The 26,870-nt window shown below is 41.5% G+C and overlaps 1 protein-coding gene across 21 annotated transcripts in view; it reads right to left on the reverse strand.

The window, feature by feature from the left end:
* Positions 1-26,870, reverse strand: part of lrrfip2 (leucine rich repeat (in FLII) interacting protein 2) — a 51,409-nt gene that overhangs the window by 19,193 nt on the left and 5,346 nt on the right. For 13 of the 21 annotated variants that reach the window (XM_020045089.3, XM_020045086.3, XM_029120620.2 and 10 more), the window contains exons 3-7: positions 2,738-2,824; positions 2,466-2,528; positions 1,343-1,534; positions 1,100-1,177; positions 372-437 (exon numbers count right to left, since the gene is read on the reverse strand). In XM_020045089.3, the coding sequence (XP_019900648.2) occupies positions 372-437; positions 1,100-1,177; positions 1,343-1,534; positions 2,466-2,528; positions 2,738-2,824 (486 nt within the window). The remainder of the gene's footprint in view (positions 1-371; positions 438-1,099; positions 1,178-1,342; positions 1,535-2,465; positions 2,529-2,737; positions 2,825-26,870) is intronic. The other 8 variants (XM_029120622.2, XM_010863998.5, XM_029120624.2 and 5 more) reach the window with 3 other exon arrangements.

Consider the following 26,870-nt stretch of genomic DNA (forward strand, 5'->3'; position numbering starts at 1 on the left):
AACGTTTTGTTCAAGCAGCTGACTAGCTTCATGTAGGTGTGCATTGCGTTAACAGAATGTATACAAACAGATCACAGAAAAGGGCGGAACACATGGAGATAGAGATATATTTTTTAGTAGATTTTTAGTTTACACCAGCTAGTTATCAGCCCAACCCAAGTTGATTGCGCAGTCAAGCTATTCCTATCCTGCTCACACCAACATGCAACTCGCAAAATAATGAATAGGCTGTTATAAACTAACCACTGTGTACAATTTAAAAAACGCAAAAGTAAATTAACTTAACTATGGCTGATTATAACAAAAGACACATGAAAGCCTCTTTTAAGGTGAATCAATCAACACGTGCTGAACAGCCGGCGAGAACATACAGTGGAGCGGGAGGTCTTCAGAGAGGAGCTACCCTTCAAAGAGGAACTACTGGACAGGACATCAGACTGGGGAGAAAACAAGGTTGAAAGGAAACATGATAATAGGATCTAACAGGTAATAGGCTCCAAGACAAAGATCTCAGACTGGACCCGCAGGCCAGATGTGGCCCATAAGCTGATTGAAAGTGGTCAGGTGTCTTAGTAAATAGCCCCTCTAGATGTTGTGGGGAAGACAGAATGAGGTCCCCAGCAACAAAACAAATTGGTTTGAGAGCCCTGCTCTTAGGAAAGAAAGACTAAAATGCTGTGAGGATGTGCTTATAATGCAGATTACAGGAATCAGAATGGAACGGCAGAGCACAAAATATGATTCAACACTGGTGCGAAACACTGCAATGAAAAGCTGTATAACTATTTGGTCAGAAATTAGTAACAGACATGGAATGGTCTATTGAACACTAAGTCATGCTGAGTCATTCAGGGTAGCTTAGTAATTTGTCTATATTTAGCTGTTAGTCTACCTCTAGGCATCACAGCTGTTTCAAAGTTGTTAGAAGACTGAAAGATGTTAGCCCAACCCATGACAACATTGGATATATCCCTTCCAAATATAGCCCAGCTATTTTCACTGGTCTTTTATAGGCCTTTCCTTCCGCAAAAACAGTAATGCCATCCGTCCCCTTGTATCTTTATCCGGAAGCACAGACATGCAGACACGTGACACGCACCACAAGGTCTCTTGGATGCGAAGTGCTGGCTCTGCTTTTATGAGATGAGCTGCCAAGGTCTCGCAATGAGGATGTTGTCTTCAAGATCACAAACGACAACAGAATTAGACAAACCTCTAAGTTAGCCTATAATACACATTGGCCAAAGCGGTCTCAAAAAGGTCCAATGGCTTCACACCTCCATACTAAGTCAGACTCAAAGGACATTACACTCAATGGGACACCAGTTAATAACATACACACCCGGTAGCTTCCAGTACTACGGACCGAAAGGATGTCATCATCCTGTTGGGAAAGCAATACGGGAGTCAGGGAATAAGGTAAGAGAAGAGAGATGGGCGAAGAAGGGGTAGGAGACAGAAGGATACCAACCCGGCGATGATGCCTACTGGATCTACTACTAGTTCCAGAGTGCTGGGCCTTTTCGGTGTCGGCCTGGTGGAGAACGTTGTTACAGAGAGAAGAAAGGGGGAGATGGAAGGGAATAGATGGTTAAAAAAGAAAACTAAAACGAGAAGACGGAGCAGGATAAGCCTCCACACAACGGCATGACCACACAGAAAAATCTTTAATGTAAAGGTTGAACATCTACAAAGCTGTACAGCTCCCTCAATTCAGCAGAGACATTGTGTCAGAGCTGTTCAATTACACATGGGATAAAATGGAGTGAACCAGGCCATGCATTCTCTGGGTCTCCACAAATTTACAAAGTAAGTTGGATACAGTATTGTATCACACTTCTGTTCTACCACTATTAAAACCACACAATACACTACAGGGCAAGTGACAGAGGGCCAAACCATGCCTTTAGCGGTTAATTATTAATTAGGGGCACTAGAAACTGATCAAGGGGGACTTCCACAAACATGAACTTTAGCTTAGCAGTAGTAATGACTCATCAAACATTTGTCTTTGTTTTTGGGAACTACCCCATCAGTTGAGCTCACTCAACCATTCCAATGCACATTAGCCTCAAAATGACTGTAAAGCATAGAAGGCCCAAATAAGACAAGAGGCCAATGCAAATTCTCAAAGGACAACCACATATAAAAGGCGTTTTCAATTCAAATACATTACTTTTTAGAAAATACTTTTTTGTTTAAATTGTGTTATTTTAATGTCGCTGTTCTATGCTTTTAGGCTAGTGCATTGTAGCACTTTGAGGTCATTTAATTGATATAAAGTGCATTATAAATAAAATTTATTATTATTATTATTATTATTATTACAGAAGAACATATCAAAAGAGATCTACAGTTCTGTCATCAGAGGGCACTGTTCTGGGGGGAGAGAGACCAGCTCCAGTAAACAACAGACCAGGACATGTTAGTACAGAGGCCCATGCTGTCCCCAGGCCTAACATTACCATCCATTGATGAATCGAGCCCCAGCTTTTCCTGCTGCTGGCTGAGGAGCGGTGAGAGGAAAGCTGGACGGTGCCAGGGAGATGAAAACACAAATACCTTATTACGCTATAAACTGTGGTTCCAGAATAATAAATAGAAACAGGAAAATCATAGACATTAAAATATACTGTGATCTGTGAACATGCAGCACTTCAATTCCATCAGAATCGCTACCCGTTGTAGGTCTACATGAAGGGCTGTAGTATATACTGTGAGTAATGTATGTGCGTACCTCTTTCTGTTGCCGTTCTAGTTCTCTCATTCGGATGTCCCTGGCCTCCGCCCGGGCAGCTCTCTTTGCGGCCAGCCTGGCCTCTGCCTGAGGGAGACAACATAAATGCAATCATTAGAGCTGAATGCCTACTGGCAGGTGTCCTTACTCTGGGGAAACAACTGCGGTGTACGTGGGACAAGGCTCTCCACATGGGGAAAAGAACCCAAAACTATGGAGACATCCGACAATGGCAGTATTATCACAAACTGTTGTGTCAGGACAGTCTGGTCAGTAGACAACAACTTTACCCATATTACAAAATGACATACTGATTTCCCTTCTTAACATGTAAATGGCAGACATTCATGTTTCGTTTTTTTTTGGTCACTTGAAATGCTAACTTCTGACTACCTGCACTCCAAATGTCAATATCCCCTATACAGTGGGGCAAAAAAGTATTTAGTCAGCCACCAATTGTGCAAGTTCTCCCACTTAAAAAGATGAGAGGCCTGTAATTCTTCATTTTCATCATAGGTACACTTCAACTATGAAAGACGAAATGAGAAAAAAATTATCCAGAAAATCCCATTGTAGGATTTTTATGAATTCATTGGTAAATTCCTCAGTACAATAAGTATTTGGTCACCTACAAACAAGCAAGATTTCTGGCTCTCACAGACATGTAACAACTTCTTTAAGAGGCTCCTCTGTCCTCCACTCATTACCTTATTAATGGCACCTGTTTGAACTTATCAGTATAAAAGACACCTGTCCACAACCTCAAACAGTCACACTCCAAACTCCACTATGGCCAAGACCAAAGAACTGTCAAAGGACACCAGAAACAAAATTGGAGACCTGCACCAGGCTGGGAAGACTGAATCTGCAATAGGTAAGCAGCTTGGTGTGAAGAAATCAAATATGGGAGCAATTATAAGAAAATGGAAGACATACAAGACCATTGATAATCTCCCTCGATCCGGGGCTCCACGCAAGATCTCACCCTGTGGGGTCAAAATGATCATAAGAACGGTGAGCAAAAATCCCAGAATCCCAGACCTAGTGAATGACCTGTAGAGAGCTGGGACAAAAGTAACAAAGGCTACCATCAGTAACACACTACGCCGCCAGGGACTCAAATCCTGTAGTGCCAGACATGTCCCCCTGCTTAAGCCAGTACATGACCAGGCCCGTCTGAGGTTTGCTAGAGAGCATTTGGATGATCCAGAAGAGGATTGGGAGAATGTCATATGGTCAGATGAAACCAAACTATAACTTTTTGGTAAAAACTCAACTTGTCGTGTTTGGAGGAGAAAGAATGCTGAGTTGCATCCAAAGAACACGATACCTAAGTGACTGTACTAATGTAAACCTAATCACCTACAGTGAGGAAAAAAAGTATTTGATCCCCTGCTGATTTTGTACATTTGCCCACTGACAAAGAAATTATCATTCTATAATTTTAATGGTAGGTTTATTTGAACAGTGAGAGACAGAATAATAAATTCGAGAAAAACGGATGTCAAAAATTTTATAAATTGATTTGCATTTTAATGTGTGAAATAAGTATTTGATCCCATTTCAATCAGAAAGATTTCTGACTCCCAGGTGTCTTTTATACAGGTAACAAACTGAGATTAGGAGCACACTCTTAAAGGGAGCCCCTCGTTCCGGGGCTCCATGGTGTTAAACGGTACTACAACGGTGATTAAGATGTTTGTGAGTTGACTCAGTGTTAACTTACTGGAGTTTGTGAGCATTCGCCTTAAAGGGGCGAGTTCAGCAACGCAAGCCGAGTTTTTGCACAATGGCTTGTGTTCCGTATTATTCCCTGGAAGAATGCACGTTTATAATGTCAGGATATAAGGAGTTTAAAGCAAGGTAAAACAGCTAAAGCAACAACTGAACGGCTAAATCTCTCACCGTGGCGGCCAACAAAGCCAGGGAGGCTTGTTGGCAGCGCATTGCCGACAGTAAATTCATAAGAGCCGTCTTCTTGTCATATGTTCTCTTTTGTCTTACAGAGTCAGAAAATCATACTACAAATAGGCTATCTAAATATGTGAAAATGTATATAATTCAGATATGGCCAACACATGGGCTACATCTCTGAAATTGATCCATTTGCTAACATTTAATGATTTAAGATACTGGCTACTCCATAAAGCACCTAGGTTGTAGGGCTCCCTGTATGAATTTAATGAACAAATATCTGAACATAAATGCGGCGAAATGACTTCCTATTCACATAACCCCCGCTCATGTTCCCCCAGGGGCGCTCTAATGGGGATAGAGCGGTGCAGTCAATCACACCAATCACCCATGGGATTCCTACAGAGAAATGTGTTCTGTATATAACAGTATTCTTGCTCAGATGTTCAGCATCACCAATGGAATACATGAAATGTCCGCAGGCAAAATTTCGCAAAGCACACTTGTCTCTTCAACAGTGAGGGCATTACTCCTGCGAGTGGCATTAGATACGTCTGGCCCTAAAAGCAGGGAAAGATACAGAATTCCCTCAGATGAGAATAGATATCTTCATTAGAAAACACTCGGGGTAAACTAGAGGAGTTAACACAATCTCTGAAAAAAACATAAGCCTCCCTCCATGCGGCAATGTCGATTGGGTCTTCCAAATGTGCCTGCCTTTTTTGGGCAGAAGGGCGGTGCTAATGTGGGTTAACATCGAGCTACCCATAAAACCTGCTCGGAGCAGTTTAGAGATGTAGCGTAAATTGTCATGACAGCATACCTCGGGTAAAACATATTCACCTTTTGTAGTACTGATTAATCGGGAAGTTACACCCAACGTCACTAAGTTCCTTCTGAAGTTACCTCGCTTCATAGTATACCCCTCAAGTTCAGTCACACCCAAGATGACAAACTTGTGGTTGAAGTCCTTCTCTGGTGCTGCAGAAGCTATCAACGTGGTGAAAGGAGCTCAAGACGTTAGCCCAATCCAACATTAGACTACACAAGATTGCGTCCAACAACATAGATGTCATGCAGGCCATTCCAGGAGAGGACCTTGCATCCCCATGCTACACAGACTTGGACTGGGATGGGACCTGTTTAAAGACACTTTCACCTTTCAAGTGGCCCCCAGCAAGAAGCTCTTCACTCAACGTGGTGTACTGTCAACGATCAATAGTCTTTATGATCCTCCCTGGTTTGCTGCACCCATCAGTATTCAAGGTCGGTCTACCCTGAGAGAGCTTACAGCTGGCGCCAGCGAATGGGATGCACCCCTCCCCAAAGAAAAACATGAGAAATGGTTAAAGTGAAGCAACTCACTCCAAGAGCTCGGTGGCTTGAATATTCCCAGGCTGTACACATCTATTCCATTCTGCATAGCTCAGCAGAAAGATATTCTATCTATTAAAGCAATCAGTGCTGTTGTCTAATCGAAAACTACAGATGTAGACTGGTTGAATGAAGTGGGTATCATCTTTGGAAAGGCAAATCTTGCTCCAAAACCAAATCTTACTATCCCCAGGCTGCGTTGTTGGCGTTTGAAGTGACCAAAATGATCTCAGACGAGCTTGACACAAAACTCGACGACATCAGATTCTTAACTGACAGCAAAGTGGTGCTTGGATATATATTTAACTAATCCAGGCTGTTCTATGTTGTTGTCGACAACAGAGTACAGCGCATCAGGCGCTCCACACTACTTAGCAAATGGAACTATGTTCCAACTGATCTAAATCCCTCCGACCATGCAACAAGGGCTATCGCACCTAGTCAGTTAGCTCATACCTCATGGTTGACTGGACCAGTCTCTCTCACTGATGTCAGTAAGAGCGACTTTCACAAAGAAGTCTTCTACCTCATTAAGCTCTGTATGGATGTTGAAGTGCGCCCAGAGGTTTCAAAACTGTGATCCTAGCCTCTTAAGCAACATGCTCGGCGGTGTATGGTTTGAGTGATTTTCGAGTTGGAGAGCACTCTCGAGGTCTTTAGCCCTACTCTCACACGTTGCTCGCTCCTTTAACAAAGGCTCCAAGGAAGGTTTGGGCAATGGTTGGCATAGCTGCACTAGACCTTTAACCAAAGAGCAACTTGAACAGGCTAAAACAAAGATAATTCACACTGTTCAAAGACAAGTATTTTCAGAGGACGTATAGCTTATTGAAGAATGAAAGTCTCTTCCAAAGCGGAGTCCACTAAACATGTTATGGCCTTACATTGACACGTGGTCTTCTTAGAGTCGGGGGTCATCTGGAAAAGGCCCAAATCACAATGGATGAGTCGCATCCTGTACTTGTCTCTATCAAACACCATGTTGCCACAAAATCTATCCGACATTTCCACGAGCAGGTTCACCATCAAGGCCGCCACCTCACTGAATGAGCCATTCAAGCTGCAGGATATTGGATAATTGGAGGGCAACAAGTAATAAACAGCACAACCTAGAAATGCGTCACTTGTCGAAAGCTACGCAGTCGAAGACCAGACCTGCCAGCAGATCGTTGGTCGACAGATCCTACCTTCTCCAATGTAGGGTGAAAAATTATAAATTCAGTTTATAAGACAACTAAATGTGCAGAAAGTAAAGGGGTATGGATACTTTCCAAACCCCTATAATCATTCAAACAAAGAAAGTAAAAACACTCAAAGCTGCGAACTTCTGAATTAGGATCCTCTCAATTAGTTTCTTATTGACAGCAAAATTAGCATTGGAAGAGCATGCTACAGGCTATGATTGGCCTCACAGACTTTGGATGGACACGTTTGCACATGTTTGGGTATAGCACAGCATAACAAATGAGCTACACATTGCTGCAAGCTATAGACGTGTTTACCAATAACACTGGAGACCTGCTTCCAAAATTAAAAATAAATTAACAGTACACTGACCCGGAGACCAAATATACACTACCATTTGGGGTAGTGTACACTACTGTTTGAACCCAAAAATGTCCTTATATTCCATGAAAACATACATGAAATGAGCAAAATTTATGGGAAATGTTATCATTGACAAGGTTAGAAATAATGATTTTACTGGTGAAATCCTATGGCTTTTGTCAGCGTTATTATTACTAGGGTTTCAGCAGTTCACTGGTAAAACAAAATTGTTTGTGTTCCGGTTCATCATCATCATCATCATCATTATTAATGTTTCAGCAGTTCACTGGTAAAACCATATTGTGTTTGTTCCGGGTCATTATTATTATTAGGGTTTCAGCAGTTCACTGGTCGGGCGTAATGGTTTTTGAGCTAATCTTAATTTGTGAAAGATGCTTCAAACACTACTTCTGTAGCATCAAATGACAGATTTAAACCTTTTCACAAGTACATTTTAAAATATCACTGAGTGTTTTCTTAATGCATATTATTTCAGGATGCACTGACAATTCCAGAATTTTATATTATGACAACAACAACAGAAAACCACAGCAGCCCATAAACACCATGTTGCTTAATAGATATGGAGCAGTATTCTGATTACAACTGGTTAAAATTAAATTTAGATTTAGGGCATTAGTACTGTTAGAGTATATTGAATATTTATTGATCAACCTTCTAAGATGTGTTATTTTCCTCAGGATCACTCCACTTCTCTTAATAATAAAACATATGCTAACCAACAGACAATGGTTTGTGTGTTAATAATTCATTTACGCGATTATTCACTATTTCACTTATTTTTATGACCTGCTGTCGACGATAGGCCTTTTTTGCTGGCCTAGTGATATGAGAATTAGAAAATTATATTTTTATAATTCAATATATATTTTCATTAACGCTAGATGCATTTTACAAAGTTCGTTCCCATCAGTCTACTGACGTAGTTTCATTGCTTTCCTCTCCCTCGGTTGTGCTGTTTCCAGTGCAGCTCAGATAAATCAGAGCTTTTATCAAATCAGATTTTCCACATGTGCTGTCTCCGGGTGAAAATCTATCCTGAGACCTGTAGAATTTTGAGTTAATCCCATCTTCTGCTGAAGCAAATGGGGAGAAGGTTATTGATTGTCGTATTCTTCAACCAATCAGATTTTGAGTTCGCCATAAGGATCCTGGCCTTTGGCACGTAGCAGTCTGACAGTCTGGTGTGATCTGACAGCCAGCTACCTAACTGAGATAACTAGTTTGGACGTAATGTAGGAACATTTCAGATGTATTTACATTTTCTTTAGTGAGGTATATATTGTTAGATGTAGTGCTTTGCGTTAGATTTTTTGTTTGGATTAGTAATGAGCCCTGTTTTTAACGTACAATGGAGGAGAAGAAATGCATTTGGTGGCAGATTTACTGGCAAAGCCTTTTTCGGGAAAACATGGAAATTGTGAGGAAAGGTCGACCAAACCCCAAACTAGCAACAGTTCAGGCTAATGATGTAGTAGATGCAGTGCATTCGGTTAGATTCTTTTGTTTAGATTTGTACTGCACCCAGTTGTTTCTTAACGAACAATGAAATTCATTTGTTGGTGGATTTACTGGCAAAGCCTTATTCGAGAAAACATGGAAATTGCGAGGAACCAATTGTATCAGTCAGGGAAAGGATTTGTGGCACTTTCAATCGATCAACTACGAAAAGTACAGCTGATTTACAGCATCGAAGGAACATTGTTATTGTGAGTACGTTCTTATTTCTTTGGTACCTGTAATGTCGTTGATTTGGGCTTTGCGATGTCTATTAGTGTTGCTGCGTCTTGTCATACTGCCTAATGGTATTGTACATCCTTGGTGGTTTCATTCGCCATGCATTCATGTTTCCATAATTACTAGTGTTGTAATCCTCTTGTTAAATCGCTTTATTCCACTGTCACTGTGAATATGGGATGGTTACGTCGAATGACAATAGCCTAATAGTCCATAGGATTAGGCAGCAATACATGCTAGGAATATTAGCTTTGCGTCTCGTGCTGAAATTACTAATTGTTATTGGTAAGAATAAAGTGCCCCACTTTGGAAATCAAATGCCCGTCCAAAATAAACATTTATTTTGGTTACTGACCTATATCTACTTGACTGGTGAGCTGGTTAGGACTGTAACCAGCAATAGTTTGTTTTAACCAGCAAGGTAATAGATTAATGTAGCTTCCATGTACAAAAGTTAGGCAGCGGCTAATGACTTTCAAGAGGGGATGATTAATATGTCAATTAAATTACGCTATATTGGCTTAGAAAACACACTGACATGCGGATATATAGGGGTATACTGATATCGATTCTAGTTAAATATTTAGTTTAGATTTCCAACTGCGAAATTGAAGAGTTTGCGAATTCTGTATCCGCATGTCATTGATTGTGGCCAGCTTTTACTACCTTCACGATATCCATGCAATAGATTGTGTACAGTTCATGTAAAGGAGTTGGAATTAAACGAACTGCACTCATTAAACTGTTAAAAACAACTATACCGCTCTATACTTGCAGGCCTATTATTTTTTTTACTTCGGTAGCAACAGTAACACTCTACATTATAGATTGGTGTGTCTAATTTGTGTTGTGTATCACAGGAAAGATTGTGAGGGAAATTATAAATGAAAAAAATTTAAATTTCAATAAAAATTTACATAGGTTAAAGAATATTATCAGGTAGAGCACAGAAGAAATGGTTAGAGCTTATATAAGCTAATTGAGAGAACAAGATCTAATACAAAAATCCTATTTTGATGTTATTGTTTTTTATTTGCTTTGGAGATTGATTGTGCAATACATCCAACCACATTAGATGTTTACACTGCACCTAGGGCTAAGAGCATTCTAAGCCCCGGGCTAAGGGCCTTCTAAGCACAGGGCTAAACAAGTGTTCACAATTGCATATTTTGAAGTGAGAAAGCACCACCCTTAGCCTAGGGATAGCTGGCCATACACTGGAGTTTTCAGGGCTAGCTCCAGAAATATTGTGACAATATAACCAGTGTGAAACATAGTCAAGAAAAAAACCATAGAACGTTTATTGTCCAATCACAAAAGCTGCCCTTTCACACTTAATTTACATACGCTCGTGATGCGCACCGTTACAAGGTTAGTCTGTTTTGGTCCTTTCACTCTGCAAAGATGTCGTTTCATTATACCTTCTCTATCTTAGCAAAGTAGTTATTGCAGCTTGCTTTGGAAGTAAATCCAGCAAATACAGTGGGGAGAACAATTATTTGATAACCTGCAAAATCGGCAGTGTTTCCTAATTACAAAGCATGTAGAGGTCTGTCATTTTTATCATAGGTACTCTTCAACTGTGAGAGACAATCTAAAACAAAAATCCAGAAAATTATTTAAAAATCATACAATGTGATTAAGTTGCATTTTATTGCATGTCATAAGTATTTGATCATCTACCAACCAGTAAGAATTCCAGCTCTCACAGACCTGTTAGTTTTTCTTTAAGAAGCCCTCCTGTTGTCAAAAAAAAACATGGCAGCTATTGACCAATGAACTTGCGCATGGGCGTGGTTTTCCATAAATAGGCACAAACTTCCAACAGGCATAATGGTATTATAATTCTAATTCTTGCATATGCTTACAACCATAAGACAACAAAAATTAGTGCAAGCAATTTTCAATCCACCACATGGGGGTGATTTTTATAATTGCCAGCTCACCACGCTCACCTAATTTAAGTTACAGCCCTGAACAGAGGTAGTTAAGTCCATCGCCAAAAAAGGGAACATATTTGCATTTCGGATTCCTTAACTTATTTGGGTTCCTTTATGATTTTTTGGCCATTTAGAATGTCCCCGATATAATGTCCGACATTCACTTGACTTAACATTTAGCATCTATGGTCAAAGGTCTTCAAAATGTATACATATACCAGGTAAGACAAAAAAAACATGGCCCCTATTGACCTATGAACTTGTAGATATGTGTTGTTTTGCGCATATAGGCACATAATACCTACATGTTTAATCCGATTTTACTTCACAATCTTTAGAAGACAATGTGTGCAAGCACTTTACATTTAATCTCACAGTGGCACTATTGAGTTTTTTGACATGTGCAACCTTTACGATGCTCACCCCGGTTGAGTTAGAGCCCTGAAAAGAGGTAGATAACTCGATATCCTTACATATAACATTTTTGCCATTGGAATCCATTAACTCTGTCATTTTGAATATGTAAAAAAGCTCAAAGTTTATTCCACTAGGTCCAAATGACCAATCTTAACGTAACTTCATATTGTGCCTGTATGTATGAAGATCTTTACATTCATATGAATTACATCTGTTTGTGAAAAAACATGGCCGCTGTAGACCAACGAACATGTGCAGGGCCTAGTTTTGCACATATTAGCACAACTGCTACCCCTAAAATAATATTATAATTCAACTTGGTATGTTTGTTTACAATCACGAAACGACCAAATCGAACAAAGGAATTTGGAATTAACCACAAGTTGGCGCTATTTAGTTGGTCACATTTGCAAGCTCACAATGCTCACTATGGCCCTCATTTATCAAAAGTGCGTACACCAAATTTCCAGCGTACACCTGGCATACACCCAAAACCACGGTGACTTTGAGATTTATCAATATGGACGTTGGCGTACGGCACTCTCAAATCCTACGCCAGCTCAGGAGGTGGTGTACGCACGTTTTGAGTTCGGAAATGCGCAGGAAAAAAAATCCTAACGCACTGACAAACTAAAAGATATGATATATTATGACCCACTGTAAAAAAAACAACAACATAATTACAAACTTCAGTTTATTTTTGTGCAACATGGACTTCAAGGTTTAATTTGTGTGACTTTACCAAAGCATTTGATTTCTATGTATTCCTTCAGATGCGAGCCTGTGCGCTTTACATGACGTTTCAGGGTTAGGCCCGGCAGTTGCGCACAGACTGGGTTCAGTAATAAAAGGCTTTCAATGACCAAAATATAATTCAGACTGACAAAATAATAAAAATGACATTCTTCTTCTTTTAAATAATAATAGAAATAATAATAACGACATTCTTCTTCTAAATAACAATAAACGTCATTAATAATAAATATCATAAAATAATAAGACGAATATTACAAATTGTCATGCAATTATTAATGTGAATGAATGGTACTCCACATCACATCTTTTATTCCGCTTTTTAAACTGCCAAATGAAACAATTTTATTTATTTCTACCTCCCTGGTGATCGTCTCAATCTCCATGTCAGAGAAGTTTCTCTTTTTTGCCGTCTTCCGTGTGTCCATTGGGTAAAATGAGGGCGTGGGGGAAGCGGAGACTTGAATATATAGGGGCGTGTTATTCTAATGACGATCGTTTTCAGCCGCGGCATTTATCAAGGGCAGGTATTGCGTACACCTGGATTTTAAAGGTACGCACAGCTTCATAAATCAGGCGGTGAGAGGAGTGTAAGCAAAATCTTACGGCAACATATACGCCCGTTTCTACGCAAGAATGATAGATGAGGGCCTATGTGATTAAAAGTCTGAAAAGAGGTAAGGTAATCTCACAAATAAATGTTTTGCCATTGGGAGCAATGGAGTTCACCATGATGGACAGTTTGAAAAAAACTATCCATGCCACATTTGGTGTTACTCATTTGTTTCTCAGCGCAAATGGTGCAATTTTCAGTGCTTTCAGTTCAGTGCTGTTTGCAGAAACCCGCTCAGTGCTGCTTGCAGCTTTAATTTAAATAACTGTCCTTCAAACTTTGCTTTTGTAAAATAAATCCTCCATTTGCAGCAATCACAGCCTTGCAGCCTTCGGCATTCTACTTGTCAATTTGTTGAGGTGATCTAAAGACATTTCACCCCACACTTCCTAAAGTACCTCCCAGAAATTGGATTGGCTTGATGGGCACTTCATACATACCATACAGTCAAGCTGCTCCCACAACAGTTTAAGGGTTGAGATTTGGTGACTGCTGGCCAGTCCATTACAGACCAAATACCAGCTGACTGCATCTTCCCTAAATAGTTCTTGCATAGTGGAGCTGTGCTTTGCGTCAGTCCGGTTGTAGGAAGAAATTGTCTGCAATCAAGCAAAGCGCCAGGGTATGGCATGGCATTGCAACATGGAGTAATAGCCTTCCTTATTCCAGAACCTTTATATTCTTTTACCCTTTTCCCAAATCTCCCAAAGCAACCTGTAGCAGCCAATAATGTAATAACCACCATTTATATAATATATACTACATTAAAAATAGAAAATGTATAAAGTCAATAATATAACAACTTACCAATAATGTAATATTTCTGAACCAATAACAAAAAGTTCCTACATTATTGGCAGAATTGAAAATTTTGAAGGGTAATTTGCAGGATCAATGACATCAAAATTCCACAGTAATATTGACATATACTGTAATGTCATAGCATGTTCAAAATCATATATAAATATCCAGCTGGAATAATACAGTTAAGATATTGCTTTAGTTCATTTTGTGAAACAAGGTTGGGATTTAGAGAGGTCTCAGAGAGGAATGGAAGATTATGGAACAAAAAAAACAAGAAAGGAAACTGTCATTCACACTTTAAATACTATATAATAGGAAGTTCCACAAATCACTTCAAACCTATTTTACAGAAAACACAGTACAGACAGTTTTAGTAAATGTTGTAAAAAGCGTTAGGGTTATAGTCTCCGAGATGCCCTATTTTCTTAAATGTAGTTATTTTCACTGTATTTTTCATAACATAAATATCTACAATTGTTTGTAATTAATATGGATTGTGACTATTAATTTCCTGTATCTTTGGTCCATCGGTTAGGTCCTCTCTGCTACCAACAATGTATAGTTTGAAATGGTCATAAATCCCCAAATAAATGACAAAACATTGTAAAATTGCATGCAGCTAACAGAAGAGTTCTAAGGGACATGCTGAAAGAAATGTCTGACAGTACCAGGTCATGTCAAAATGTCTACTTTGTCTAATTATTTTTTCAAAAATCGTCGTATTGTGCTTCTTGAAACAACCACACAATATTTTTCCAGAGCAGCCTGTATTTCTCCTAAGGTTACCTGCTGGTTTTCTTTGCAACCCAAACAGTTCTTCTGGCAGTTTTGGCTGAAATCTTTCTTGGTCTACCTGACCTAGCCTTGGTATCAAAAGATCCCTGAATTTTCCACTTCTTAAGTGATTGAACAGTATTGACATTTGCAAGACTTTGGATCTCTTTTTATATCCTTTTCCATCTTCATAAAGTTCCATTACCATATTACGCAGGTCGTTTAATAGTTATTTTCTGCTCCCCATGGCTCAGTATCTTGCCTGCTCAGGGCATCCACGTTAGAGCTAATAAACGAATTGACTGTTTATACACAGACACTAATTGCAATTTAAAAAGCCACAGGTGTGGGAAATCCACCTTTAATTGCCATTTTCATCTGTGTGTGTTACCTTGTATGTCTGTAACAAGGCCAAACATTCAAGGCTATGTAACCCTTTTTATCAGGGCCATTTGGGTGATTTCTGTTATCATCATGATTTAAAAAGGAGCCAAACAACTATTATAATAAAATGGCTTCATATGATCACAATCCTTTTTTCAAAATCAATGCCAAAATTTCACAATTTCTGCCAGGGTATGCAACCTTATGAGCACAACTGTATATAAAGTGATAGCCATGTGTAGAAGCGCCTACAGCTGTTTCTGCCATGAGAATGGAAAGTTATCACGATTTAAGCGATTTTCAATGCGGTTTAATAGTTGGAGCTCGTGAGATGGGTCATTTTGGGGGTAGAGGAGAAGTTTGGATTTTCATGTAATACCATTTCAAGGTTGTACCGTGAATACAAGAATTCTGGAAAAACATCAAACTTACGGCAGCAGTGGGGCCGTAAAAAGACTGTGGGAGAACGTGACCAGCATCAGCTTGCAAGAATTGTTTCATGCGATAGGCATGCAATACTGCCTCAAATAACATCTGCACTCAATGCTGGGCCCTCGACAAACATCAGCGTGAGGGACTGTGCAACGTTCCCATTGGGATATGGGCTTTAGGAGCCGATACCTAACTCGAGTACCCCTGATGAATACTCGACAGACAACTATGCGCCTCGCCCGGGCTCAGGAAAACCGCCACTGGACACTTGACTGGAAATTAGTAGCCTGGTCTGACGAGTCACATTTTCCACTCTTTCGGGCAGAAGGAAGGATCTGTGTGTGTTGCATGTCAACAGGGCATTTTACAGGCTGGTGGCGGCTCCGTAATGGTATGGGGTTTGTTTAGCTGGCATTCAATGGGACCCCTGGTATGTCTACAAACGTCTCTGACAGGTGAACGCTGTGTGTGCATCCTTTGACAAGTTACAACCATTCATGTCCTGCGTTCATTCTGATGGGTTTGGCCTCTTCCAACAGGACAATGCCCCCGCCACACTCGTCAAGATACGCCATATTATGGTCAGAGGAACACTCAGACTGGGGTCTTGCCAGTCCCACCTAAGTCACCAGTTCTCAACGTAATCAAACACATCTGGGATGCACCTTGGAACACAGAAATCCAACACCTTGGAATACAACAGAATTGTGGACCTCATTATTGGTGTACCCAGCCAATAATGTAATAACTTATAACATCATGGGCAAAATATGTTATTACCTTATTGGTTCAGAAATTTTATTACATTATTGGTAAGATATTACATTGACTTTTATTACATTAAGTATTGAAAATGTATTACGTTATTGGCAGTTATTACATTAATGGTAGTTATTACATTATCGGCGCTAACACACCCCCAGAACATCACATTGCCTCCATCATGCTTGACAGATGGCTTTAAGCACTCCTCCAGCATCTTTTCACTTGGCCTGAATCTCACAAATGTTCTGTGATTCGAAAATCTCATTACACTTTTTTCCAATCTTCCTTTGTCCAGTGTCTGTGTTCTTTGGCCCATCTTAATATTTTCTTCTTACTGGCCAGTCTGAGATAGGGCTTTTTCTTTGCAACTCTGCAAAGAAGGCTAGCACCCCAGAGTCCCATCTTCACTTCTGACATTGAGACTGGTGTTCTGCAGGTACTATTTAATGACGCTGCCAGTCGAGGACTTGAGGCAACCGTTTATCAAACTAGACACTAATGTAGTTGTCCTCTTGCTAAGTTGTGCACCAGGGCCGCCTCCTACTCTTTCTATTCTGGTAAGAGACAATTTTGCGCTGTTCTGTGAAGGGGGTAGTACACAACACTGTACAAGATCTTCAGATTCTTGGCAATTTCTCACATGGAATAGCCTTCACTTCTTAGAACAATAGACACGTTTCAGAAGAAAGTTCTTTGTTTCCAGACATTTTGAGCCTGTAATCAAACCCAGAACTGCTGATGCTCCAGATACTCAACTTAATCTCAAGTTTTATTTCTTCAATCAGCACAACATTTTTCAGTTGTGCTTACATAGTTGCAAAAGGGTTTTCTAATAATCAATAAGCATTTTAAAATGCTAAACTTGGATTAGCAAACACAACATGCCATTAAAACACAGGACTGATGGTTGTTAATAATGGGCTTCTCCAGCTACAATAGTCATTTACAACATTAACAATGTCTACACTGTAACTGATCAATTTGATGTCATTTTAATGGACAAAAATGTATATATTTATATATATTTTGAAAACAAGGAACTTTCTAAGTGATCCCAAACTTTTGAACGGTAATGTACATTCTTCTGTGAGAACTCAGTTGCAGAGAGCTACTGTACCACAATGACCACATGTACTGACCAGTTTCCCACATGACTCACAGCTCTATTTGAATGTCCTGCGGGAGCGCTTGGGGTGACTAGTCCCCAACATGTGCTAGTCATCAGTTTAGAGAGGCTAATTTAAGCATCTCAAAGAGGGAAAATTTACTCTCAATTTTCACTCAAATGTTTAGTATAAGAAAGATGTTTCCACAATTCCACAACCATATTAAAAGATAAAGGAAATAGTGTTTCAGGGTATAGGCAACTTAAGCCAATTTTACCTAAATTGCCCCCTACACAGGTTGAGGGCAAACTAGGGCTAATTTTGCAATGCGCTTAAGCAGCAGTCGCTAATTTAAGCAGGCTCTGCCTCCCCCACACAGGCCCCTTGACGACCACACTCACACCTATGGCTTTAATCTGCTCATGACAACACCATATCCACAAACACTATCGTGTTTAACTTCCCATTGCAGGAAAAAACATTTAACAAAAGATGGGTGCTGCATCAACTGTAGGTCACAGAATATCTCTCTGCAAACAGTCACCGCTTATCAGTGGTGCCAGAATAGGCCACATGTAAGCCTATTCCTGTTGAGAGTGTGTGTGTGTTTGGGGGGGGGGGTGCACTGGTGAAAATACCATGCTTCTGTAGTGCAAACATGTAAGCCTTGGGATGTTTATGTGAGAGTCAAACAGTTCACACATGGTGACTTCTGACAGATGCACTATCAGCCATCTTTGGGAGTTGCCAATGGTCTGGTCTTAAGCCTCTCGAAATGTTCAACTGGCTGATCACACAACGGGTGGTCTACAATTTCTCCATCTTCACAAGCAGAGTGGCATAACCATCATGTTGATGCGGTGTGACTATGAGGACTGCAAGCAAAACTAAAATGTTCCAATTGATTTGGCTAAAAGGAATAGCTCAGTCCAAAATATATACTTGGGTTGAATTATCCTGAACCTCAGATGTGTTTGAAAGCCCATGATCTACAAATGTTACAATATTTCCTTTGACCATAGCCAGGAATTAGCAAAGTGGCAAAGTGAAAATATAGTAGATATAAACACCTGAACAGATGTTCACAATGCTGTACAATAAGCTGTCTAAATGAACAAATATGTAGTTTAGTCATTAAGAACCTGTCAATGTTCTTCCCCACCAGAACGTTGTTTTCACAGAAACATCTGAATATTCTGATGCTCAGATAAAAAGACTAAGCTGTGACAGTGGAGAATGCTACTGTAAGTTGATAGCTTGCATGAAACTTTGCTTTTAAAAAACAATCAATCACTAGTTACATTGTTAAAATTGCTAGCTGGTTAGTTAGCTGACTAACCAGGCTGCTAGCTAGCTATTATCCAACAGTCTTGAAAATAATGTTGTGCCATTTAAAAATGACTAAAAACTAGCAGCAAGCTACTTTACCCTGCTGGCTAGATTGCTAAGCTCACATGATTGCTACCTTCTTAGGTTAACTAAGTAAAATTCAATGAGGACAGGGCTGCTTGCTTGATAAAGTGGACTTTATCCAGCAAGCACTGTCGAAAAGCCACTATTTATTCAAATGCAATGGATATATCAAGCTACTCATACAACAACCATTAAAAAATAAATCACAGCAAACAAGCAGTGGTAATCATCCAGTCTCTGAAAATATTATTGTTATTTCTGTGAAATGCTAATATCAGCTGGGCACTATCCAACAACTACTAAAAAAAATTAATGGGGTTTTTTGCCCAATGTTCGGGCTTGCAGTACAGGATTCCTAATATCCCTTTGACCTCTTTAATGTAATCTGTAACCATGGGCCAACAGACAACTCAGTTAGGTTACAATAGGTCTTTTTTGATATGGTGGTTTGTAGCTAATAGAATAAAAACACCTGGAAAATGTCTATTTAGGCAGGATTGTACTTTAGACTGCATGTCACAACAGTAATTTGATTATTAAAAAAACAATAACTGTTTAGCTGAACACTGGCTCTCAGGGTCCAACGCTAACTTTTGTCAGAAATCTACTGGCCTGAATGAAAAAAAGTGTATTATTCAGATATATAGTATGTAAATATATCACAATAATGATTTATACCACAGATTTACAAGTGATCAGATATGAGAGCTGATACAAGCAATTGCTGTTTATGATGCAACACACCATTACCTTTTAAAATGGTTTTCAAAATATAAGCTACTATGAATATCATTATCATCTTGTCATGAAGATGCTTGCTTATTTGATGTGACATAAAAGCATTGACAATTAAATAATTGAATTAATAAATTTAGGTAATATAAATGTGGAGCAATACAGTACTTTTACTAGTTGGTTGACTGTCTTCTGGCAAGCGCGTAGGCAGGCGTAGTTAACATGACACTTTCGACAAGCCATGTCCGTAAGGTTTCTCTATTGGTATTCAACGGACTATGTCATGGACGTAGTCCGTGAATAGTTTCTCCCTCTTCATAGCACGATAGGCGGTCGTAATTAGTTATTCAATTTGGCTATGCGTAATGCCGTTCGGACGCAATGAAGGGCGTAGGAGCCGGGAAGGATGGAGTGGACATGTACCCCCCAATATTTGAAACCGGTTAAAGTGCCCCCCCTCCCCCTCAATTGTGTTTTGCGTAATACTTTTATTTTGAAAAAAACAAACACACTTTGGAACTTGTAACATCTCCATCGTGATCGAATCCATCTTTCTTAATCATTCTTTCATGATGAGCAGTGTGCAGGCTGGCTAAGTGGAATACTGTAGCTATAAGTTGTCTTCACTGTAAGTATAACGTGTATAAACATCAATAGATTTTCATAGCTATAGAACAAACTAACATGATAAAATACAAGCTTTCTTCTGGAACAAAAAATTGTTAAAACGTAGTTATCTAGATATCATAACATTCAAGTTTAATCCAACGTTACAATAGCTTGCTTGCTAGATAACACTGTAGTTCCTATGGCTGTGTGAAAAAGTGATTGTGGATGATTTGAAAGGAAGAACGCCTGCTAAAATGATTTGCACAATCTCTGTCTTAGTCTGCACCATAGGGTATGCAAGTAGCTAGCTACCATCAGTCAAGAATGGAGTGTAAGTAGCTATGGTTCTTGGTAACAATCTACACACCAAAGCTGGCCAAAAAAATAATTTCAGCTTGGTGAGAAGGTGAAAACAGTTGGTGCGATTGTTCACAAATTGAAGAAACAAAAGAACAGTCAATCTCCCTCTGTCTGGGGCTCCATGCAAGATCTCACCTCGTGGAGTTGCAATGATAATGACAACGGTGAGGAATCAGCCCAGAACTACACTGGAGGATCTCAAGGCATAGTCACCAAGAAAACAATTGTTAACACACTATGCCGTGAAGGACTGGAATCCTGCAGCGCCCACAATTTCCCCCTGTTCAAGAAAGCACATGCACAGGCCCATCTGAAGATTGCAAATGAACAACTGAATGATTCAGAGGAGAGCTGGATTAAAGTGTTGTGGTCAGATGAGACCAAAATCGAGCTCTTTGGCACCAACTCAACTCGCAGTGTTTGGAGGAGGAATGCTGCCTATGACCCCAAAACACCATCCCCACCGTCAAACATGGAGGTTGAAACATTATGCTTTGGGGGTGTTTTTCTGCTAAGGGGACAGGACAACTTCACAGGACAACTTCAAAATCTGTGATTGCCAACAAGGGTTTTGCCACCAAGTCATGTTCGGCAGAGGGGATGAATACTTATTTCACACATTAAAACGCAAATCAATTTGTAACATTTTTGACATGCGGTTTTCTGGATTTTTTTGTTGTTATTCTGTCTCTCACTGTTCAAATAAACCTATTAATATTATAGACTGATCATTTCTTTGTAAATGGGCAAATGTACAAAATCAGCAGGGGATCAAATATTTTTTTTACATCATGGCAGGAAAGTGATAGAAATGAACAAACAGGCAAAGAGAGAAAGAGGCAACCAACCAACCGGTAAATTATTGATTTAAGTGCCACGCCAAAATAGACTGTTGATCTGTCATCATGTAAATCAATCAGAGTCATTGAATAAGATCTCTGATAGCAGGGCAGTGGCTGAATTTAGGATGGTACTGCATGTGTTTAATTCATTCAGGAGAGAGGCAGTCATTACAATAACACATATCAGAAAGGTAGGCTGAGCGAGGGAGAGGTGACAAACCAACGGGTAAGATAGTAAGAAGTAGTAATTCAAGGCTGTCTATAGGAGCAGATTGGAAAACTTAAAGCTGGACTAACACGAGGTGTTACCAACATCATTGTAGTATTTGTCATTTAAAAAATGCACTCTGGTTACATTATCATCTATCGGAGATGCCTTTCCAGCTGAAAAGTCCCACCATGCAAAGAAGTCACACAAGGTATAATTCACCAATGCTAGTTAGGACTATCGCATGTTTAGAAATCACTACATTCTCTAAGTCACTCTGGAATTTTATGCACTGAACGCTTGATCCCAATCAACACATCAGTACAGAAAGCATATTGAGCAGACAACATCGTTTGGGGTAACTATTTGCTGCAACCTTTCCAGACAGAGTATTGCAAGTTAGCGTTGTGGAAACTATTATCACCCCCAGTATTTTCAACCAGACTACCTCTGAGCAAATCTGTGTTGGTTGCACTGGTCCTATTCGCACTTCATTGGTAAATAATGCCAACGCCTTTTTTTTTTAACCAGAGCATGTCTATATCTAATGTACTCAACGGACAAAGAGAATTAAACTAGAAGTGGAAAAACACAGAACTGCATATTAAAAATAAATGTTGGTGAATAAATTCACATTTTGTCAGATGTGCCTCCTCCCCCGAATATCAGAGTCACTCCCACAACCCTGGGACGCAATACACGTGACATGCTGCAGGTTTTCGGTAGTGGTTCGTTCACTTAATAAACGACCCTGCCTTATCGGCTTTCATCAGAAATGCACAGCAGTACGTGTCCCTTGCCAAGTGTTGGGGGGTAATACATTACAAAGTAGTCAGACTACTTTTTAAAAGTAACGCATTTGTTATTTAATTTAAGCAATCCCTTACCAGTTATTTTTCCAAATAAATAACGCTTTACTCAATTTCCCTCAGTGCAACCTACGAGGCTTTACGTAGCATTACTTTTCTCTAGTAGCAAGTGGCAACAAAAAACGAAAGATGGCAGCACCATCTCTTCCAGATAAAGGACATGATACACTATTTCGACTACAACGTTACCCTCGCATATACCCAATCACAGCGGTTGCTGTTATGTTTTGGATCAACTTGCCAGTTGGGAACTTGCCTGTTGGACAACCAAAGTTCGATCATAAATCATCCTCTTTTGGACAACCAAAGTTGATCCCAAAACATCCATTATTTCCAGGCAAACGATTGATTAATCCGAATGAACACATAACAGCCACTTCAGAGCTATATTAACAACAAATGATTAAGGATGGCAGCGGGGCTTGTTAGGGATTCACAAGAGTAATGTTAATAAACTTATTTATGTAGGCCACATTGTATTTGTATATGGGAGATGTTAATAGTGGTCGTTTATATAAGCAGAGAAACATTTTCTTTGGTCAACTATAGTTTATAGCAAATTAACATCTAAATACATGTTCTGTTTTTAAACGCAATTTGTCTGAATCATTCACTTCTGAATAAAGTCATGAAACATTAATGCATATTATTGCAAAGAGATTTCAAATAGCTGTTTTCATTTTGAGAAGGTATGTTTATCAGTGAACAATGCTACAGATGTCATTTTGGTTCCTTATTGTTCACCACAATGGATCTATCTAGTATTGAAGTGTGCTCATACAGGCTGTATAATAAACCTGGCCTGAGAATGTGGAGGCACTTGCAATACAAAATGTATTGATTTAAAAGATTCTTGATTAAAGAACTAAACGCAAATATTACCCCTCCAAGAACTGCCACCTTAACGTGGTGGAGGGGTTTGAGTACCCGAGTGACCCTAGGAGCTATGTTGTCTGGGGCTATATGCCCCTGGTAGGGTCTCCCAAGGCAAACAGGTCTTAGTCGACGGGTCAGACTAAGAGCGGTTCAAACCCCCCTTAATAATGAAAAAGATTGAGTACCGTGACGTCGCCCGGTATGGCGCAGCCGGGGCCCCACCCTGGAGCCAGGCCCCCACCCTGGAGCCAGGCCCGGGGTTGAGGCTCGTATGCGAGCGCCTGGTGGCCGGGCCTTCCCCCATGGGGCCCGGCCGGGCTCAGCCCGAACGGGCGACGTGGGGCCGCCCTCCCGTGGGCTCACCACCCACAGGAGGGACCATAAGGGGCCGGTGTGAAGAGGATCGGGCGGCAGTCGAAGGCAGGGGCCTAGACAACCCGATCTCTGGACACGGAAACTAGCTCTAGGGACGTGGAATGTCACCTCGCTGGCGGGGAAGGAGCCTGAGTTAGTGCGTGAGGTTGAGAGGTTCCGATTAGAGGTAGTCGGGATCACCTCTACGCACGGCTTGGGCTCTGGAACCACACTCCTTGAGAGAGGATGGACTCTTCACCACTCTGGAGTTGCCCATGGTGAGAGGCGGCGGGCTGGTGTGGGTTTGCTTATAGCTCCCCAGCTCTGCCGCCATGTGTTGGAGTTTACCCCGGTGAACGAGAGGGTCGGTTCCCTGCGCCTACGGGTCGGGGATAGGTCTCTCACTGTTGTTTGTGCCTACGGGCCGAACGGCAGTGCAGAGTACCCAACCTTCTTGGAGTCTCTGGGAGGGGTGCTGGAAAGTGCTCCAACTGGGGACTCTATTGTTCTACTGGGGGACTTCAACGCCCACGTGGGCAACGACAGTGACACCTGGAGGGGCGTGATTGGGAGGAACGGCCCCCCTGATCTGAACCCGAGTGGTGTTCAGTTATTGGACTTCTGTGCTAGTCACAGTTTGTCCATAACGAACACCATGTTCAAGCATAAGGGTGTCCATCAGTGCACGTGGCACCAGGACACCCTAGGCCGCAGGTCGATGATCGACTTTGTTGTCGTCTCATCTGACCTGCGGTCGTATGTCTTGGACACTCGGGTGAAGAGAGGGGCAGAGCTGTCAACTGATCACCACCTGGTGGTGAGTTGGATCCGATGGCGGGGGAGAAAGCTGGACAGACTCGGCAGGCCCAAGCGTACTGTAAGGGTCTGCTGGGAACGTCTGGCCGAGTCTCCTGTCAGAGAGATCTTTAACTCCCACCTCCGGCAGAGCTTCGACTGGATCCCGAGGGAGGCTGGAGATATTGAGTCCGAGTGGACCATGTTCTCCACCGCCATTGTCGAAGCGGCCGCTCGGAGCTGTGGCCGTAAGGTCTCCGGTGCCTGTCGAGGCGGCAATCCCCGAACCCGGTGGTGGACACCGGAAGTAAGGGATGCCGTCAAGCTGAAGAAGGAGTCCTATCAGGCCTGGTTGGGCTTGTGGGACTCCTGACGCAGCTGACGGGTACCGACAAGCCAAGCGGGCTGCAGCCCGGGTGATTGTGGAGGCAAAATCTCGGGCCTGGGAGGAGTTCGGTGAGGCCATGGAGAAGGACTATCGGCTGGCCTCGAAGAGATTCTGGCAAACCATCCGGCGCCTCAGGAGAGGGAAACAGTGCCCTACCAACGCTGTTTACAGTAGAGGTGGGAAGCTGTTGACCTCAACTGAGGATGTCGTCGGGCGGTGGAAGGAATACTTTGAGGATCTCCTCAATCCCGCTGTCACTTCTTCCATTGAGGAAGCAGAGGATGAGGGCTCAGAGGTGGACTCGTCCATCACCCGGGCTGAAGTCACTGAGGTGGTCAAGAAACTCCTCGGTGGCAAGGCACCGGGGGTGGATGAGATCCGCCCTGAGTACCTCAAGTCTCTGGATGTTGTGGGGCTGTCTTGGTTGACACGCCTGTGCAACATCGCGTGGCGGTCGGGGACAGTGCCTCTGGGATGGCAGACCGGGGTGGTGGTCCCTCATTTTTAGAAGGGGGACCGGAGGGTGTGTTCCAACTATAGGGGGATCACACTTCTCAGCCTCCCCGGGAAAGTCTATGCCAGGGTTCTGGAGAGGAGAATACGGCCGATAGTAGAACCTCGGATTCAGGAGGAACAGTGTGGTTTTCGTCCGGGCCGTGGAACACTGGACCAGCTCTATACCCTCTACGGGGTGTTGGAGGGTTCATGGGAGTTTGCCCAACCAATCTACATGTGTTTTGTGGATTTGGAGAAGGCATTCGACTGTGTCCCTCGTGGCATCTTGTGGAGGGTGCATGGGGAATATGGGGTCCTGGGTCCTTTGCTAAGGGCTGTCAGGTCCCTGTACAACCGAAGCAGGAGCTTGGTCCGCATTGCCGGCAGTAAGTCAGACTTGTTCCCAGTGCATGTTGGACTCCGGCAGGGCTGCCCTTTGTCACCGGTTCTGTTCGTAATTTTTATGGACAGAATTTCTAGGCGCAGCCAGGGGCCGGAGGGTGTCAGGTTTGGGGACCACACAATTTTGTCTCTGCTTTTTGCAGATGATGTTGTCATGTTGGCCCCTTCTAACCAGGACCTTCAGCATGTGCTGGGACGGTTTGCAGCCGAGTGTGAAGATAACATGACATGACGCAAATATTATTTGACATAGTAGGATTGGTCACTCATGATGTATAATTATTGATAGGCTAATCTTATACGCTGCTGAGTGACACTGACTACGCAATACCTGACTATGTGAAAATAAAATCAAAGGACTTATCTTTAAGTAACTAAGTAACGTAGTGCCTTATTTTTAACAGCAAGTAACTAAGTAACAACTAGTTACTGTATGGGAACTAACTAGTAACTAATTAGTTACTTTGAAAAGGTTCCCCAACACTGCCCTGCCCATTATCGTATTCGAAACCGTGGAACCTGTTTTTCCATGAAAACACAAATGAGGGCATTTGCTTTGCCTCGTACAATACCATATTTGGATCCATCCCTAGAATGCACTATGAACTATGATTGGTCAAAACAGATGAGCCATCGAATATTATTGGTCAAAAAGACGACAATGATACTGTACCACACAGAGGGGGAAGAAGCTCCACAGAAACATTTTAATGCGAGAACAAGCAGAAATCGAAGCAGGAAGAATGACAAAGATGTAAAGCAAACATTTTTATACGATACTATGAATTTAGATGCAGAAATTAAGCACGGGCCCTGACGGGTCAGTGACTGTCTTTGTCTACTGGCCCAAGGTTAGGACTTACTGGCCCCAGAACAGCGGGCCATCGTTACTGTGTGGTTCCCAACTCCGGTCCTTGGGTACCCCAAACAGTACACATTTTCATTGTAGTCCCAGCCAAGCACAAAGGATTCAACTTTAATTATCAGGTTCTGAGTTAAAAAGGTTGTGCCTGTCGAGGGCTACAACAAAAACATGCGTCATTAGGGGCACTCGAGGACTGGAGTTGAGAACCATTGCTATAGACCAGTGTTTCTCAACCCTGCTCCTGGACACCCCCCTACCCTGCATGTCTAAGATCTCTTCCTGCCCTAACATACCTGATGTAGCTCATGAAGGACTTGATAATGAGGTGATCATTTGAATC

The sequence above is a fragment of the Esox lucius genome, chromosome 6 (assembly GCF_011004845.1).
Source record: "Esox lucius isolate fEsoLuc1 chromosome 6, fEsoLuc1.pri, whole genome shotgun sequence".
Taxonomy (NCBI): domain Eukaryota; kingdom Metazoa; phylum Chordata; class Actinopteri; order Esociformes; family Esocidae; genus Esox; species Esox lucius.